Raw genomic sequence first — 19,647 nt, 5'->3', positions numbered from 1 at the left:
TTGTCTCCAGCGTTTTATTGTTGTGAACTTGAGTTTAACTCCAAGATCTTCCAGAGTCTGACAAAATGGCAAATGGGACCCAAGTATAGGGTTGAAATCTAGGGTCCAAATGGGATCCAAAGGACGTAAAATGGGACTCAAAGATAGGGTTGAAATCTAGGGTCCAAATGGGGTCCCAATAGGACCCAAAGGAGGTAAAAAGGGACCCAAGTATAGGTTTGAAATATAGGGTCCAAATGGGGTCCAAAGGATGTAAAATGGGACCCAAAGATAGGGTTGAAAGCTAGGGTCCAAAAGGGGTCCAAAGGAGGTAAAATGGGAGCCAAGTATAGGGTTGAAATCTAGGGTCCAAATTGGGTTCGAAGGATGCAAAATGGGACCCAAGTATAGGGCTGAAATCTAGGGTCCAAATAGGACCCAAAGGAGGTAAAATGGGACTTAAGTATAGGGTTAAGATATAGGGTCCAAATGGGGCCCAAAGGAAGTAAAATGTGAACCAAAGATAGGGTTGAAATATAGGGTCCAAATAGGACCCAAAGGAGGCAAAATGCAACCCAAATCTAGGGTTGAAATCTAGGGTCCAAATAAGGCCAAGATATAGAATCAAAATATAGGGTTCATACGGGATACAAACGTAGGGTCCCACTGGGTCCAAATAGGATGGAAGTAAGGTCTCAATGGGATCCCTAGCATATCGAAACCCCTCCTGAAGGATATGGGGGGCTTCCCGGTCCCCATAATGTCCATGACGTGACCTCTCACACGAGCTCCTTTTGGGGGTCAGCACCCCGAAAGGTCCTTGGCTTTGTCCTTGCGCTGGACGCGGGTCTCCTTAGGGTCAAAGCCCTGCTCGGGGGCTCCAAAAGTGGCCCAAGGAGGGGTGGGGGCCGCGTAGTCGCAGGCCGAGAAGGGCTCCCCGGTCTGGAGGAGGTCCTGGAAGCGGTCAAAGTCAATCCAAGTGTGCCAGGCACCCTCCATCTTGAACTGCAAAAGAGGAAATGCAACCATCAATTCACATCATCATTCGCATCGTATATTTTATCATTATTTAATTATTAATAGTAATAATAATACTGTAAATAATAACACAATACAATAATAACAATAATAACAATAATAACAATAATAATAATAATAAAGTTGTGATTCTGCAGCAGCAGCACCACCCCTGCATCTTGCTCTCACCCTGCTCTCCTTCCTCCCCCTTTTTGGCAAACCTTCCCAAGGAGGACTGGGACCTTACCTTGGTGTGTGCGATGAGGAGGCAGTTGGAGTGCTTGTGCTCGGAGGCCACCTCGTAGTCCGGGAGGAAGGCGGCCAGTTCCTGGGCAAAGCGCAACACCTCCTCGTGCCAGGGCACGTTGGCCAGCGTCAGGCCCCCCGCTCCGCAGTACGTCACCCCCTGCAAGGAGCAGCAGGACCCGTTAGAACCAGGAGAGGATGAGGCAGCCAACAGCCGATCCCTCCCCACAGAGGGCCATCCAGAGGAGGGAGAAGGAGGGACACCCAAAGGGCATCCAGCCTAACCCTCTTCAGCCAAGAAGGAAGTGAGAATTACTATAGTATTATTATTATTATCTATTATTATTAGAGTCGGAAGCGACCCCCAAAGGGCATCCAGTCCAACCCTCTTTGGCCAAGAAGGAGGTGAGAATTACTATGTTATTATCATCTATTATCCATTATTATTATTATTATTATTATTATTATTATTATTATTAGAGTCAGAAGGGATCCCCAAAGAGCATCCAGTCCAACCCTCTTTGGCCAAGAAGGAAGTGAGAATTACGATATTATTATTATCTATTATTATCTATTATTATCTATTATTATTATTATTATTAGAGCCGGAAAGGACCCCCAAAGCGCATCCAGTTCAACCCTCTTTGACCAAGAAGGAAGTGAGAATTACTATATTATTTTTATCTTTTATTACTATTATTAGAGTCGGAAGGGACCCCTAAAGGGCATCCAGTCCAGCCCTCTTTGGTCAAGAAGGAAGCGAGAATTACTATATTATTATAATCTATTATCTATTATTATTATTATTATTATTATTATTATTATTACTACTATTATTATTATTAGAGTCAGAAGGGATCCCCAAAGCACATCCAGTCCAACCCTCTTTGGCCAAGAAGGTGGTGAGAATTACGATATTATTATTATTATTATCTATTATTATTGTCGGAAGGAACCCCCCTAAAAGGCATCCAGTCCAACCCTCCTCAACCAAGAAGGAAGTGAGAATTACTATATTATTCTTATCTATTATTATTATTATTAGTCAGAAGGAACCCCCAAAGGACATCCAGTCCAAGCTTCTTTGTCCAAGAAGAAAGTGAAAATTACTATATTATTATCTATTATCCATTATTATTATTATTAAAGTTGGAAGGGACCCCCAAAGGGCATCCAGTCCAGCCCTCTTTGGCCAAGAAGGAAGTGAGAATTACTATATTATTATTATTACCCATTATTATTATTATTATTATTATTATTATTATTATTATTAGAGTCGGAAGGGGTCCCCAAAAGGCATCCAGTCCAGCCCTCTTTGGCCAAAAAGGAAGTGATAATTACTACATTATTATCTATCTATTGTTAAAATAATACTATTTGAACCCATGGTGGAATCCACTCGATGTCCCATCACTCACTTTGACCTCAATGAAGTCCGGCGTCCCGAGGGCCACTAAGTCAGCATAGGCTTTCAACTCATCCACATTCCATGCTTTGACCAACGTCAGCCGATAGACTGTGCGCTGTTTCTGGAAGGAGGAAAATAAAATAATAATAAAATAATAGTAATACTAATTGTTAAACAAGATTCAGGGCAGCTCAAAACAGCACCATTTATTATTAAACACAACAATTAATATTTTCAATGTAGTATCATTAAGTTCTATTATTATATTACTGGAGGTACCTTTTGTGCCAGGGCGGTAAGGCTGTCATGGAAGCGCTGCCAAAAGTCCTTGAAGAGCGGGCGGTCAATGCGCTTGAGGCTCTCCTTGGTGGCGGCATCCACGCTCACGTACAGCTGCGTCACCGGCTCCAGCCGACTGCACTCGCCAAGGAATAACAAGAAGGAAAAGGAAGGAAAGGAGGAGGAAACACCATTATGTAGCCCAAGATGGGATATGGAGTCCTGTATGCATTTCTAGCAATGATGGGCTATGTAGTCTGACATGCTGTTCTATAATGATGGGCTATGTAGTCCAGGATGCCATTCTAGCAGATGGGCTATGTAGTCCCAGGCGCTGTTCTAGCAATGGCGACATATGTAGTCACAAGTGCTAATCTGGCAATGGTGGGATATGTAGTCTGAGATGCTGTCCTATCGATGCTGGGATATGTAGTCCAGGATGCCATTCTAGCAGATGGGCTATGTAGTCCCCAGTGCTGGCCCGTCAATGATGTGTTACATAGTTGCCTTCGGGCTGAGAACAGCGGTATATAAGTAAGGTAAATAAGGTAAATAAATAAATAGTCCCTGGGTGCCATTCCAGCAATGATGGGATATGTAGGCCCAGATACCAATCTGACAGCGTTGGGCTATGTAGTCTCAGGTGCTGCTCTGGCACACACTATTTGGGATTCATAATCTCAGGTGCCGATCTGTGGCCCATATTAGTTGCGGATGATGGGAGACTCACCGTAGTTCGTCGGGAAACTGTGCGTTGGTGACCAGGAAGCTGGAGATGCGGCTGTGGTGGAGGAGGCGCAGGAAGGCATTGATGTGCGGGTAAAGGATGGGCTCCCCCACCAGGGACAGCGCGCAATGGCGAGGGAACAGCGCCGAACGCAAGCGCTCCTCCTGCACACCGGGCGCCCCTGCGGAAAGAGCACCATTATTATATTGTATTATATTGTATTATAGTATATTATGTTTCAGGGCATTTTATCATGAGGGGTACCATTATTATTACATTATTATGTTTATTATATATCCTGTATCTCATCATAAGTGCTGGTACTGTATTATTATTATTATGATTATTAGGGTTATTACATATTCTATAGCTCAGGATTCAACCATCATGAGTGCCATTATTTATTATTATTACTACTACAATTATTATTATTTCTATGATACCTCATGACTGTCAGAAGTGCTGCTATTATTATTATTATTAAATATTATACTACTCATGACTTGATCACCATGAGCATCAGTATTATTATATATTATTATTCTAATATTTATTATGTATCTCATGGCTTGACCATTATGAATGCTCGTATTATTATTAAGACTATATTATTATTATCATTATCTCATGATGTGGTATTGTAATTATTATAATATATTACGACTCAGGACTTGACCATCATGAGCATCAGTATTAGTACGGTATATATTATTATTATTCAAATATTTATTATATATCTCATGACTTGACCATTTGAGTGCTGGTATTATTATTATGGTGACTATATTATTATTACTATTATTGTTGTTGTTGTTATTATTATTATTATTATTATTATATTATTATTATTTTATGACATGACCACCATGAGTGCTGGTATTATTATTATATTATATATTTATTATTATTATATTTATTCTTATAGTTATTATATATTTTATATCTCACGACTTGGCCATCATGAGTGTTGGTATCATCATCATCATCATCATTATTTATTAGATATCTATTCCATGGGTCCAGGGCATTACCTTTGAACCATCATGAGCATCAGTATTAGTATATATTATTATTATTCTAATATTTATTATATATCTCATGACTTGACCATTCAAGTGCTGGTATTATTATTATGGTGACTATATTATTATTGTCATTATTATATATATTTATTATTATAGTTATTATATATTTTATATCTCATGACTTGACCACCATGAGTGCTGGTATTATTATTATGGTGACTACATTATTATTGTTATTATTATATATATTTCATGACATGACCACCATGAGTGCTGGTATTATTATTATTATAGTATATATTTATTATTATTATATTTATTCTTATAGTTATTATATATTTTATATCTCACGACTTGACCATCATGAGTGCCGGTATCATCAACATCATTATTATTATTATTATTATTATTATTATTATTATTAAGATATCTATTCAGTGGCTCCAGGGCATTACCTTTGAACTGTCGGATGAGGCTGAGATGGTTCTCCACGGCTTCCTTGAAGATCACTTCCGGGTCATCCGTCTTCCAGCGCCACTCGGTCCCTACTGGATTTGTGTGATGCCTGCAGAGGGAAAGGAGCAGAGGTCAAGGGTAATATCCCAAGGGTCAATAGGAACTGGCCTGCAAATAATAATAATAATAATAATAATAATAATAATAACAATCCAATAATAATAAGAGAGACTGGATGGCCATCTGCTGAGAAGGATCAGAGGGTGCCCTCTTCCATGAGGTTGGACCGGATGGCCTTTGGGGATCCCTTCTGACAGGAAGATCCTAATAATAATAATAATAATAATAATAATAATAATAATAATATGATCCTAATAAGTGGGTTGGATTGGATGGCCTCTGGGGGTCCGTTCTGAATCTTGGGTGCTGTGGAAACTGCTTAATAATAATAATAATAATAATAATAATAATAATAATAATAATATGGTTAATAGTATGCCGTACCTCCAGCAGAAGACGCACTTGTTGGCGCAGGCCAGGCTGGGGGTGGCCTCCATGCAGCGGTGGCTCTCAATCCCATAGAAGGTATGCTTGTAGCACCCGCCGCGGCCCCTGAGCATCGACTGGGAAGAAAAACAAGATTGATAGATAGATATAGATCAAATACATATATCTTGGAGATTCTGGGTAAGACGTAAGAGTTGGGAGGGACCCCAAAGGCCACTCAGTCCAACCCTAACAACAACAACAATAATAATAATAATATAATCCTGGAGCTGGAAGGGACCCCCAAAGACCCCCCCAGTCCAACCCTAATAATAATAATAATAATAATAATAATAATAATAATAGAATCCTGGAGCTGGAAGGGACCCCCAAAGGCCACCCAGTCCAACCCTAATAACCCTAATAATAATAATATAATCCTGGAACTTCTGGAAGGGACCCCCAAAGGCCACTCAGTCCAACCCTAATGATAATAATAGAATCCTGAAATTGGAAGGGACCCCCAATAACAATAACAGAATTCTGAGTTAGAAGGGACTCCCAAAGGCCAACAAGTCCAACACTAATAATAATAGTAATAGTAATAATAATAATAATAATAATAATAATAGAATCTTATTGGAAGGGATTCCCAAAGGCCATCCATTCCAACCCCACTTTGGCCAGGAATAAATATAAACTTTATAATAATAATAAAATATATGTATATATGCTAGAAGTTTATAATTTAATGTAATGGTGTTTAGATTATATAATTACTTAAATATATACAATATTATTAGTGTGGGTGTATATGTGTGTGTATATATGTGTATACACACACACACACGGAGCCATTAGCAGCCATGGACAATAATAATAACAATAACAATAATAATTTAACAATGAGAGGAAATGCATACCTTTGTCCAGCGGCAGAGCTTCACTCCCGAATGGCTCCCTATCAATCTGTAACCTGGAACCAAATATTTAATTATTATTACTATTATTATTAGTATTACCCAACTTTTTCTCTCTCTGCAAGGGGACACATATTATAACTTTAAGGCATGTTATTTTTAACATCACTTTGTATTGTTATATATTATGATTAATAGTAATGAATTCTTATTTTATTAATATATTATTAAATTCTTATTTTAATACTATATTTTGTATTTACATCACTTATATATATATATATATATAGAGAGAGAGAGAGAGAGAGAGAAAGGGGTCCTCTCTCTGGCCTGAGAGAAAGGGGTCAAACTAGACTGCCTTTCAGGGATCCTATATTATTATTATTATTATCATTATTATTATTATTATTTTGATATTACATTTTGTATTAACATCATTTTAAATTATATAATTATAGATAATGATTTATTATTATTACTATTATTGTAACAGTTATATTGGGTCCTTCCTCTGGCCTGGCAGAAGGGGGTCAGACTAGATGGCATTTCAGGCATATTATTATTATTATTATTATTATTATTATTATTATTATCATCATGGGCCCTTCCCCTGGCCTTGCAGAAGGAGTCAGACTAGATGGCCTTTAGGAGCCCCTATATTATTATTATTATCATATTTACATCACTTATTATTATTATTATTATTATTATTATTATTATTATTATTATTATTATATTGGATCACACTAGATGGCCTTTTGGCCCTTTCTTTTCCCCACAAACAGACCTTGCTTGGTGAGGGCTTCTCTCAAGACTGGTGTGATCATCTCCCTTGGTTTCCCAGCCTCCTTTTCTTCCTCCTGCCAAGAAAGACATACAAACATATGTACACATAGTAAAATATTAATATTAATATTATTAATATATATTATATTAGAGCAGGTGATACCTGGGCTTTCTTCATGCGTCGCATGACGGGGCCCAGATCCTCAACATCTGTCACGGGATCCACTTTCTTTTCCTCTCCTTCACTGCTGGATTCAAAGGGATCCTCTGGTGGACCCTGAAATAAAGGATGCAAAAGAGGTCCAGGAAGGATGGTAAATATAACTACTAAACATAAAATATAATAGATATTAATATTATCAATGTGATAAATAAATATAAAATATTGTATTGGTAATAATAATATGAATATAGTATTGTAATAATAGTAATAATAATAATAATATAATAATATAGTATAACGGCGCTCCATGCAGTCATGCCGGCCACATGACCTTGGAGGTGTCTACGGACAACGCTGGCTCTTCGGCTTAGAAATGGAGATGAGCACCACACCCCAGAGTCAGACATGACTGGACTTAATGTCAGGGGACTACCTTTACCTTTTTAGTTGTAATAATAGTAAATATAGTGTTGATAATAAGAGTAATAATAATAACATAAATATCATACTGTAATAATAGGAATAATAATAAATATATAGTGTTGGTAATAATAATAATATTAGTAATAACAATAATGTATTGTAATAATAGGAATAATATAATAAATATAGAATTAATAATAGTATTACTACTAATATTATTATCTTACATTTGGCCCGGCCTTTAGATTTTAAATGCGTCATGATGTCATTCTTTTAGGGTTTTATTGTTTTGCTTGATGTTTTATTATTTGCTTATGAGTTTTACTGTGATATTTGTTGTTGTTGGCGGCCTTGTCCTTTGTAAGCCGCATCGGGTCCTTCGGGAGATTTTGCGGGGTATAAATAAAGTTAATAATAATAATAATAATCTTCATCCAGGATTGAGACCAGAAGCATCTCAAGGCCTTAGAAGCATATTATTATTATTATTATTATTATTATTATTATTATTAAGCCATAAGAAGAGGAAGAAGAATGTTGGATAATATAATACATTATTATCATACCATATTATTATTATATACATGGTTATTATTACAATTACACATTATTATAGATTTATTTGTACGTAACAACACAACACAGCACACAAGCATATTGGGACCAAGTGTCTGGGATATATATTATTATGATTAAGCCATAAGAAGAGGAAGAAGAAGAATGTGGGACAGTATAACACATTATTATCATACCATAGTATTATTATTAAGAGTAATAATAATATGATTTGCTTTTGTCAGTATTTCATAATACCTAAATGTATATGTTCCCATTCAGACATTTGTACATTTTTTTGTGCTGATCATTGACCGATATAATATATACACACACACACACACATATACACACACACATATATCTTTATATCTATCTATCTATCTATCTATCTATTATTATTATTATAAGCCATAAGAAGAGGAAGATGAAGACGGTGGGGCCCACCTGCGTCTTTTCGGCTCCTCCTTCCTTTTGTGGCTTCTGTTCTCCCTTCTTGCTCTTCTTCTTTTTTGTTCCTTCCTTCCCTCCTTCTTCTTTCTTCTGCAGGGCCTTCAGCCGCAAGAGCAGACGGGCTTTCCAGGCCTCAAAGTCACTTTCTAGGCTACCTTTTGAAGGGTCGGCGTCCCCTCGGCACAAAGGCAGCACCCGCTGGGCCCCCAGGCTCCACAGCCATTGGTCCACATGCCGGCCCACCTGCAACACAAACACACACATATAGATTTAATATATTTTAGATACATTTATATTTTAATATATTTTTTATTTTTTTATCATTTCATATGTTATTACATTTTTATCATTTTTATTTTCATTATATATTCCATTACATTTTTATATTTTTATTTTTATTATATATTCCATTACATTTTTATAATTATTTTTCTTATTTTTATTTTCATTATATATTCCATTACATTTTTATATTTTTATTATATATTCCTTTTACATTTTTATTATTTTTATTTTTATTATATATTCCATAACATTTTATAATTATTTTTATAATTTTGATTATATATGCTTTTTAATAATTTTATTATATATGTTATTGCATTTTTCTAATGTTTGTTTCTATTATATATTTTATTACATTTTTATGTTTTCATTATATATTCCTATTACATTTTTATACTTTTCATTATATATTATATTACATTTTTATAATTTTATTATATATTTCATTTCATTTTTATAATTTATATTATTATTATAAATTTTATTAAATTTTTATACTTTTTTATTTTTCATTAAATATTCTATTACATTTTGCTATTTTTAATATATTTTATTACATTCTTATAATTGTATACAATATTTCCTATAGCAGCTATACAGTATTCTTATTGAGTTAGACTTTGGTTAGAAAAATATACTGCATTATATTATTTAAAATTCTAAAATTATTATTAAGAGTCTCAGAGCAGAGTTCAAAATATCGTGCAATTATTATTATTTATTATTTCATAGAGATAACAATAATAATAAGCTCAAGGACTCACTACATTATAGTTCTCCTGGTAGGCAGAGTCTCCCAGGCCGAAGACAGTGAAGCGCAATCCGCGCAGGAAGTGCTTCCCAACCCGGAAGTCATTGGCCGCTTCCTGCAACCATTTGCAAAACCAGACCGCACTCTCCGGAGGCTGTCCATCTGTGAAAGTGGACACCAGGAAGGCACAGACTGTGCTCCGACGGGCCTGCAAAGAAAGAGAGTATTATTATTATTATTATTATTATTATTATTATTATTATTATTATTTTACTCCCACTATGGTGAGTCAGTCCCCTCAAACCCATAGAAAAGAATAGGAAAGGGTTAAGGGAGCGGCAGTGGGCAGGGTCATACAAATTCCACACCATTGGAGAGAGTCAGAAACACTGGGATGTCTGTGGTGGAGGAAACACATGAAATCTAGGATGGAATTGTCCATGCATAAAAGCCTTGCCTTGGGTGGTGGGGAGGACATTGGCAGGGCTCTTGGATATCTTCATGGGGCTTGCTAACAACCTGCAATGTCATGCAAATTCCACACCAATGGAGAGAGAAATGAACCCTGGGATGTGGTGCTCACTATAACCTGCAATGCTATTGGAGGGAGGGCCATTGGTGTCTCCTGAGTAGTGGACACCCCAACCACACACGCGCACATATTTTCACTTTTCTTATGTGTACAGATTATTATATTATTGGTGTTGTTATTATTATTATTATTATTATTATTATTATTATTATTATGTTTTGATGGATTTTAACTGATTTTTTTTAGTGCCGTTTGTGTAATTCTGTTTAATGTTTGTATATTTGTATACTTGTAACTGTATACTAATGCTTTTTGGCCAAGCTGCTCTGAGTCGGTGACAGAGTATAAATTGATCTAATAATAATGATAATAATAATAATCATCATCATCATCATATATTTTGGTTGTATTTTATTTCAATATTATAAATTCTAAATTATTATATAAGAAACAGAAGTCCCACTCAAATTACATGTATTATTATGTATTATTATTTAATGTATTATAAATACTATTATTTGGAGGTTTTCTATATAAGAAACTAAATTCCCACACACCCAAATTTAATCTATTATTATTATTATTATTATTATTATTATTATTATCATCATCATCATCCCTTTAGCTTTCTATACAAGAACTGAAAGTCCAACCCAAATTCTTGTTGTTATTAACACTACAACTCCCATCGCCCACCTCTTCCGCCAGAGCGTCCTCCGGATCGTAGTCCTTCATATCAGTGGCTTCTGATGGCAGATCTGATGAGGCGACCGCTTCGGCCAGCTTCAAGGCAAACCTCTGGGGAAGAAAACGGATTTATTTTAAACCTGCGGCCAATGTTGCATATTAAAAAATTGAAATTAAGCCCATGGTAGTGCTCTACAATATAAATACCCCATATTTTCTGGTGTATAAGACGACCCCCTCGGGACCCCCAATGGTCTCGGGATGTAAATAAATATAATAACAAAAGTAATAATATATATAATAGGTTCAATTCCGGGGAGCGGCGTGAGCTTCTGCTGTCAGCCCTAGCTTCTGCCAACCTAGCAGTTCGAAAATATGCAAATGTGAGTAGATCAATAGGTACCGCTCCGGCGGGAAGGTAACGGCGCTCCATGCAGTCATGCCGGCCACATGACCTTGGAGGTGTCTATGGACAACGCTGGCTCTTTGGCTTAGAAATGGAGATGAGCACCACACCCCAGAGTCAGACATGACTGGACTTAATGTCAGGGGACTACCTACCTACCTACTACATATAATCACACATATAAATATATAATCGTACAATATACATGTACACACACATATATAATCACAGAATAGATATTCTATATATACTCATGTAACACACACATATATGAATATAAGTATAATACCATTTGTAAAGTGTATGTATGAATGTGTGTATATCTATCTTATCTATCTATCTATCTATCTATCTATCTATCTATCTGTCTATCTACATATATACAATTCGTGTCATTAATACCCTGAAACATTAAAATATTTAAATGCAATCCCAAATCCCAACCCCGATGCAAAAATATGGTTTTCTTTCCTGCCATATTTACCTTCGCCGTTCCAGTCTGGGATCCGTAAAATATTTTCACGCCATTAATTTGTTTTTTCTCCTCTTTTTGGAAAGCTGGGCTTTTTGGAAGCTTTTCAAACTCCTTTACATGCTAAAATATTCAAATAATCAGTCAACACAGTTATTTTACTCATTTTTCCCAAATTATAAGGATTAAGAATATCTATATATCTAAACACATAATAAAAGTGATAATATGTATGAGTGTATGTTTGTTGGAGTGTCCACTTATACGGACAAGCTCCTGCCTCCACAAACATCTATAGCTCCCACTATAAATCAAGGAATTGATTTATAGGAGTTGTAGGTACCTGCACTATGAACCCCAACAACAATATATCATATTATAAACAAGGCAGCAATGCATACTTGTTTATAATATGATATATGACCTATAAGATATATTAATAATATATTTACAAACATATTTATAATATATGGGTTTTGCAGAATTCTTATCATCGATAGTCTGCAGAAATAAGAATACTATCTACCTATATAAAATGCAATAATAAAAATATTATACCATATATTAAAGTAATAAAAACACAATATAAAATATTATCTATATACCTCACTATATATAGATATATATGGACTATGATGGGATTTTACCTTCTGCTTTGGGCTTTTGCCAAGGAGCAGCTGGAGACAGATCCAAAGGCCAAACCCAAAGGCGGCGCCAGAATAAAGGTAGAAGCGGTTAAGCCATAAGAAGCTCAGGGGCCCATAGAGGCCATCCAAACCCTCTATCGGCGAATCTGCGAGGAAAGCCAAAACTGAAACAACACTCAGAAAACAGAGTAATTCCAGAAAGGAAACAATCAGGGCCAGCTAATCCCCTCCCAAGAAAGGATTCCCTCAGGCAAGAAGCAGCAACTTTGAAGCTACAAGGCCATTCAATGCTAATCAAAGTGGTCAATTGCAACATTCACACTTGCCTCCAGCAGACAAGAGTTCTTTCTCCCACTTCCCAACAAAGGCAGGGAGCAGCCAGGCTTTGAAGCTGCATGGCCATTCAATGCTAATCAAACTGGTCAACTGCAACATTCACACTTGCCTCCAGCAAACAAGAGTTCTTTCTCCCACCCCCCAACAATGGCAGGGAGCAGCCAGGCTTTGAAGCTGCAAGGCCATTCAATTGCTGGAGGCAGCATTCACGCTTGCCTCCAGCAGACAAGAGATCTTTCTCCCCAAACACCTGAAGGGCCCAAGCTGGCCCATGCCTGGCCTAGGAGTCTCCCTCTTACCCATCTTTGGACTTTTACTCCCGAGGAGGCCTCCCTTCTGCTCCTCCTCGCCTGCAAGCCGCCATCTTGGCTCGTGTGTCACAATTTGCAAAGCGCGTGCCCTTTTTTAATATATATCCCGGAACTACATATCTTCCCGCCCTTCGTTTCCCCCCGGACGCATATCGGGTCTGGACCCGGGCTCCGCGAGGTGTTGTTTCCCATCCGGTGACGTCACAACCCAAAAGCAATCGGATTGGGTGTGGCGTTGGTGGGAGGAGCTCCGAGCAGGGACGACCGCCTTGTGCGCATGCGCAGTAGAGGAAAAACAGGCCTAGTTCTCACCGGAGCCCTTTTAGAGTTGCAGCCATGTCGATTTTCACTCCGACGAACCAGATTCGGCTGACGAACGTCGCGGTGGTGCGGACGAAGAAGGCCGGGAAGCGCTTCGAGATCGCTTGCTATCGGAACAAGGTCCTCGGCTGGCGGAGCGGAGCGTGAGTGGGAGCCTGTGCGCATGCGCAAGGACAGAAGGCTGCCTCAGAGGCAGGCAAAAGGCGTCTGCGCATGCGCAAGGCCAGAAAACTTCCTTATTATTATTTAGTATTATAATGAGATTAGATCTTATTTAATATATATTATGTATAAACTTCCTTATTATTTATATATTTATTATAATTATAAGTATTTTATTCGATTATATTTAATATGTATGTATCTATTATATAGACTTCCTTATTATTTTTATTATTGTATTTATTACTGCAATATTATACGTATTTTATTACGTTATATTTAATACATAAATATTATTAGATTATATTTCACAATATATTAATTATAATATTATAATTATTTTGTTACATTATATTTAATATATAAATTATTACCTACACTCTTCTTTATTATTATTTATATATTTATCATATATTTATTATCCCATTTTTCCAGGGAAAAGGACCTGGAAGAGGTGCTGCAGACACACACGGTGTTTGTCAACGTCTCCAAGGGGCAGGTGGCCAAGAAGGAGGACCTCATCAAAGCCTTTGGGACAGAGGACCAGACAGAAATATGCAAGCAGGTGGGCTGGGTGGCCCTCTGTCGGGAGGGATCAGATTATGCCTTTCTTTGGGGCCAAATGGGTCCCTTCAGACTCTAGGATTCTATGATCTACCCCAATGATTAATCATGTCTATCAATCAGTCTATCTCAATCACATCTATGGCTGGATGGCTATCTGTTGGGAAGGATCGAATGGTGCCTTTCTTTAGGGCAGAAGGGGCTTGGTCCAGATGGTTTTTAGATGTCCCATCCAGCTTTAGGATTCTATCATCATCATTATTGTTGTTATTATAAGGTGTTGGATTGCATGGCCTTTAGGGGGATCGCTTCCAGCTTTAGGATACTATTATGATTATAATATTGTTATTGTTGGACTACATGGTTTTTGGGGGTTTCCTCCAGCTCTATGATTCTGTTATCATCATCATATTATTATTATTATTATTATTATTATTATTATTATTAAGCAGAGGCTGGCTGGCCCTCTGTTGGAAGAGATCAGATGGTTTCTTTATGACAGAAGATGGTTGGTCCAGATGGTCTTTAGAAGTCCCTTCCAAGTCCTCTAAGATTCTGTGATATACCCCATTCTCAAACATTTCCTGATCTATTGGGATAGAGCAATCAATAATCATACCTATGGCTGGATGGCTATCTGTCGGGAGGGATCGGATGGTGCCTTCCTTTATGACAGAAGATGGTTGGTCTGGATGGCCTCTAGAGGTCTCTTCAATCTCCTCTAGGATTCTATTATATATCCCTTTCTCAATCACATCTACCTATCTATTGATTGTTCTGTCTCAGTCATACCTATGGCCCTCTGTCGGGAGGGATTGGATGATGCCTTTGTTTATGGCAGAAAGGGGTTGGTCTAGATGTCCTCGTGGGGCCCCTTGATGGAGGTTGTGCCCCTTCCTTTGTTGCCCAGATCCTGTCCAAAGGGGAGCTGCAGGTGTCGGACCGAGAGCGCCACATGCAGCTGGAGCAGATGTTCCGGGACATTGCCACCATCGTGGCCGAGAAGTGCGTGGACCCTGAGACCAAGCGGCCCTACACTGCCGGCCTCATCGAGAAGGCCATGCGTGATGCACACTACTCCGTCCGGCCCGGGAAAAGCACCAAGCAGCAGGTAAGAAAGGCATGTCTACACTGGGGAACTGATGTGGTTTGGTCCCCCTTGGTGATGCCCTGGAACTAGGAAACCCTGAAACTGTTGCTATATTAATAATAATAAAATAATAATAATAATATAGTAATAGCACTCATTATGGTTAAGTCATGAGATATATAGTAATAATAATAATAATACCAGGACTTATTTATTTTGAGTATTTGTATCCCGTCTTTCTCAACCCTGAGGGGGGACTCAGGGCGGCTTACAAATGGCAGCCATTAGATGCCAACAGACAAACCATCACAAAACAAACAATGAACATTAAATAAGACAACAATATTGTAAAATACATTAAAATATTGGCCATTAATATATTAAAACACAACCAAGCCTATGTCCGCAAATCCAGAGTTCCAGCCCAAGATCATTATTTCATCATCACTTATGATGATCAAGTAATAAATTTTAAATATAATAATAATAACTATAACTATGGCTGTTAGGAATTGTGGGAGTTGCAGTCCCAAACACCTGGAGGACCAAAGTTGAACCATATATGTCATAGAATGTCACTGGAGGATCAGAGGGCCATCCAATCCAATCCCCTGGCTGGAGAACACCATCAAAGCCCTCCCGACAGATGGCCATGCTTCCAGATGGGGAAATAGTCCTAGTAGCGGACTCTTATAGCTGATCCTCTTTCTCTTCCAGGCCTTGGAGGTGATCCAGCTGTTGAAGGGGACGATGCGCATTGACCGGGCCCAGATGCGGCTGCGCTTCCTGCTTCCTGCAAAAGAAGGGCGGCGCCTTAAAGAGAAGCTCCGCCCCCTGATCAAGGTCATTGAGAGTGAGGACTTTGGGCAGCAGTTGGAGATTGTAAGTCCCATTGGGTTATATGTAGAGATTCATCTGTACACCTATGGCTGGGTGGCCATCTGTTGGGAGGGACTGGAGGTTGCCTTCCCCAATGATAGAAGGGGGTTCGACTCTAGGGGTCCCGTCCAACTCTATGTCTAATAATAATAATAATAATAGAGAATATAATAGCAATTCTGCTTCCTGCCTTTTTCTTAAGCAAGGCTGGATGGCCATCGGTTGGGAGGGTTTCAGTTGTATCTTCCTCAATGGCAGAAGGGGGTTGGACTGGGTGACCCTAGGGGTCCTTCCCAACTCAATAATAATAATAATAATAATAATGTGATAATAATTCTATTTTCCTTCTTGAGCTGGATGGCCCTTGGGGATCCCTTCCAATTCTGTTATTATTATTATTATTATTAATGATAGATAATATAATAGCAATTCTGTCTTCCTGTCTTCTTCTTAAGCAGAGGTTGGATGGCCAACTGTCAGGAGGGATTTGATTGTGTCTTCCTTCCTGATAGAAGGGATTGGACTGGATGACCCTTGGGTTCCTTTCAATAATAACAATAATACATAACAATAGCATTTCTGCCTTCCTGCCTTCCTATTGTTATTAAGCAGATGCTGGGTGCCCTTTTGTTGGGCGGGATTGGATGATATCATCCTTTCTGGAATTGAACTAGATGGTCGTTAGACCCCATCGTTCTAGAAGTAGTATTAAGCAGAGGCTGGGTGGCCCTCTGTTAGAAGGGATCAGGTGGCATCCTTCCTGGAGAAACAGGGCTGGACTAGATCCCTCTCCTATCATTGTTATTATTAAGCAGGAGCTGGGTTGGGAGTAATGAGATGGTGCCGTCCTGTTGGGAGTAATGAGATGGTGCCGTCCTTTCTGGAATTGAAATGGATGGCCTTTAGACTCTATCCTATCAGATGGCATCCTTCCGTGGAGGTACGGGGCTGGACTAGATGTCCTCTTGGGAACACTTGCTATTGTCATGGTTATTATGAGGCTGGGTGGCCCTTTGCCAGGATGGTATCCTTCCCTGGAGGGATGGGGCTGGACTAGATGCCCTCTGGGGGACCCTTCCCATTGTTGTTGTTATTACTTCCCTTCCTCAGGTCTGCCTGGTGGACCCGGGCTGCTTTCGGGAGCTGGACGAGCTGCTGCGCCGCGAGACAAAGGGCCAGGGGACGCTGGAGGTGCTCAGCCTCAAGGATGTGGAGGAAGGCGATGAGGCCCTTTAAGAGGACAGACCCCATCAGCAACATATGGGAGCTCATTAAAAGGAATCAGAATGTAATGCACTCTTATGGGGCTGGGCTGGGTTGGGGTTTGCCTTTGGGAAGGAAGAGCCAAGGAGGAGTGTCCGAAAGCGGAGGAAACCTATAAAGCCCTATAGCAGTGGTCCTCAACCTGTGGGTCCCCAGATGTTTTGGCCTTCAGTTCCCATAAATCAGCTGGTAAAATGGCTGGGAATTGTAGGCCAAAACACCTGGGGACCCACAGGTTGAGAAACACTGCCCTATAGGGATGAAACCATCTAGAAAACCCTAAGAGCCCAATGTCTGTATATATAAAGAGAGAGAAAGAGAGAGGGAAAAAGGCATATAGACACTGGAATATTATATACAATGTATATAATAATAATAATAATAATAATAATAATAATAATCTTTATTTATACCCTGCCACCCTCTCTCCAACGGGGACTTGGAGCGGCTTACATGAGGCCAAGCCCAAACAACAAAATTAAAATAAAATAAGACCAAAAACGCAAACAAAGCACAACATCATAATTACATAAAACATGTAAATAAATAACGATATAAAATTACAATAACACAATCACAATGACAGTGGGTGGGTTACATGTAATATATATACAGTATATATATAGAGAGAGAGGGGGGGGAGATACATATTGCATATATATATATATATATATATATATATATATATACACACACACACATACACACACACACACATATATATAGAGGAGGGGTCAGTGCGTTAAGAGTCCAATGTCATATATATACATACACATACATACATACACACACACACATATCTCACCCTTCAGGGTGAGAAGGGCGGTATACAAATGTCATAAATAAAATAAATATCTGTATGTGTGTGTGTATAAACATATAGGCATATAAACTTTTGGCTAAGGCTTTGAACCTTTTAAAGCCCTATTGGGACGAAAACCTATATAAAGCCCTAAGAGTTCAGTGTCTGTCTGTGTATCTATCTATCTATGGTGAGAGACATGCAGACACAATATAAATGTATGTGTATACATATACATACACACATACATATATCTGGCTCTTAGGGCTTTGAGTCTGTCCTTAAATGGAAGTCTTCAATAGGATAAAACCTATAAGGCCTTTAGGGGATGAAAGCATCTACAAAGACCTAAATCAAATGCATATCTGTGTGTGTGTGTATCTCACATTGTACTCTTGGGGCATTGACCCCCTTCTTCTAAAGCCTTGAAATTTGCTCCCTGTTTAATGGGACATTAATTACATGATTATTATTTAGTTGGCTTTTCATAGGAACGTTTTTGGGGAATGAGAGCAAAGAGTGCGATGCCACAGCGGCAAAGCCCATTGTGATCCATAGGAAATCAAGAAACCAAAGGGTTTGCGTTTCCAAAGCACAAGAAAGGGATTTGTTTTGGTGGGGGTTCCTGCTTATTTTTTTAAATTTGTCTGAATATTAGATGCAAAGACACTAAGATAATATAAATATATAGATATAAAGGTATAAATCTATGTTTCCTTTGCTGGTTTTGTACGGATGAAGTGCCATAAACAAATCTTAATTGGGAGACTCGTCTGTCTTCTTTGAATTCGCATTGATGATTGCCATTATTTTGCCATGTATCTCTCCTGGAAATTTTTGACTCAATAAATATATTTATTTTTTCCTGTTCAATAAATATATTTATTTATTCTGGTCAATACATACATTTATTTCTGTTCTTTCTATATATATATATATATACACACATATCTATCTATATATGTATACACACATCTATCTATATGTATGTATATATGTATATGCATATGTAGGAGCCCCCAGTGCCACAGTGGGTTAAAGCACTGCGTTGCTGAGCTTGTTGACCAAAAGGTCACAGGTGCGAATCTGGGGAGCGGCGTGAGCTTCCACAGTCAGCCCCAGCTTCTGCCAACCTAGCAGTTCGAAACATCCAAATGTGAGTAGATCAATACGTACCGCTCCAGCGGGAAGGTAACGGCGCTCCATGCAGTCATGC

The 19,647-nt window shown here is 38.3% G+C and overlaps 2 protein-coding genes across 2 annotated transcripts; one reads left to right on the top strand and one right to left on the bottom strand.

The window, feature by feature from the left end:
• On the bottom strand, positions 1-13,451 carry LOC132763436 (S-adenosyl-L-methionine-dependent tRNA 4-demethylwyosine synthase TYW1). The gene is made up of 16 exons (XM_067472072.1): positions 13,339-13,451; positions 12,704-12,849; positions 12,069-12,179; positions 11,188-11,289; positions 9,973-10,167; positions 8,918-9,166; positions 7,493-7,606; positions 7,331-7,403; positions 6,547-6,599; positions 5,642-5,760; positions 5,137-5,246; positions 3,660-3,837; positions 2,930-3,065; positions 2,661-2,771; positions 1,244-1,402; positions 1-984 (listed from the first exon to the last, which is right to left on the bottom strand). The coding sequence occupies exons 1-16, from the start codon at positions 13,340-13,342 to the stop codon at positions 781-783; spliced, it is 2,064 nt and encodes a 687-aa protein (XP_067328173.1). The 5' UTR covers positions 13,343-13,451; the 3' UTR covers positions 1-780.
• A 151-nt stretch (positions 13,452-13,602) lies between these two features.
• Positions 13,603-19,197, top strand: SBDS (SBDS ribosome maturation factor). Its single transcript, XM_060756897.2, has 5 exons — positions 13,603-13,814; positions 14,269-14,398; positions 15,308-15,508; positions 16,205-16,369; positions 17,477-19,197. Exons 1-5 carry the CDS (start codon positions 13,687-13,689, stop codon positions 17,600-17,602), a joined length of 750 nt encoding a protein of 249 aa, XP_060612880.2. The 5' UTR covers positions 13,603-13,686; the 3' UTR covers positions 17,603-19,197.
• The last annotated feature ends 450 nt before the right edge of the window (positions 19,198-19,647 follow it).

This window comes from Anolis sagrei, chromosome 11, assembly GCF_037176765.1.
Source record: "Anolis sagrei isolate rAnoSag1 chromosome 11, rAnoSag1.mat, whole genome shotgun sequence".
Classification (NCBI taxonomy): Eukaryota; Metazoa; Chordata; class Lepidosauria; order Squamata; family Dactyloidae; genus Anolis; species Anolis sagrei.
Note: the sequence above shows the minus strand (reverse complement) of the source record. Positions and strands in the feature narration are given on the sequence as shown.

What these genes read in the sequence shown, in the direction of transcription:
- SBDS (XM_060756897.2), top strand. Translation starts at nt 13,687, where the DNA reads ATGTCGATTTTCACTCCGACGAACCAGATTCGGCTGACGAACGTCGCG. An exon ending in GGAAAAGCACCAAGCAGCAG is followed by an intron (nt 15,509 to 16,204) that starts GTAAGAAAGGCA and finishes TTTCTCTTCCAG; the next exon opens with GCCTTGGAGGTGATCCAGCT. An exon ending in TTGGGCAGCAGTTGGAGATT is followed by an intron (nt 16,370 to 17,476) that starts GTAAGTCCCATT and finishes TCCCTTCCTCAG; the next exon opens with GTCTGCCTGGTGGACCCGGG.
- LOC132763436 (XM_067472072.1), bottom strand. An exon ending in ACCAGGAGAACTATAATGTA is followed by an intron (nt 9,167 to 9,972) that starts GTGAGTCCTTGA and finishes TTTGTGTTGCAG; the next exon opens with GTGGGCCGGCATGTGGACCA. An exon ending in TTACCGCCCTGGCACAAAAG is followed by an intron (nt 2,772 to 2,929) that starts GTACCTCCAGTA and finishes TCCTCCTTCCAG; the next exon opens with AAACAGCGCACAGTCTATCG.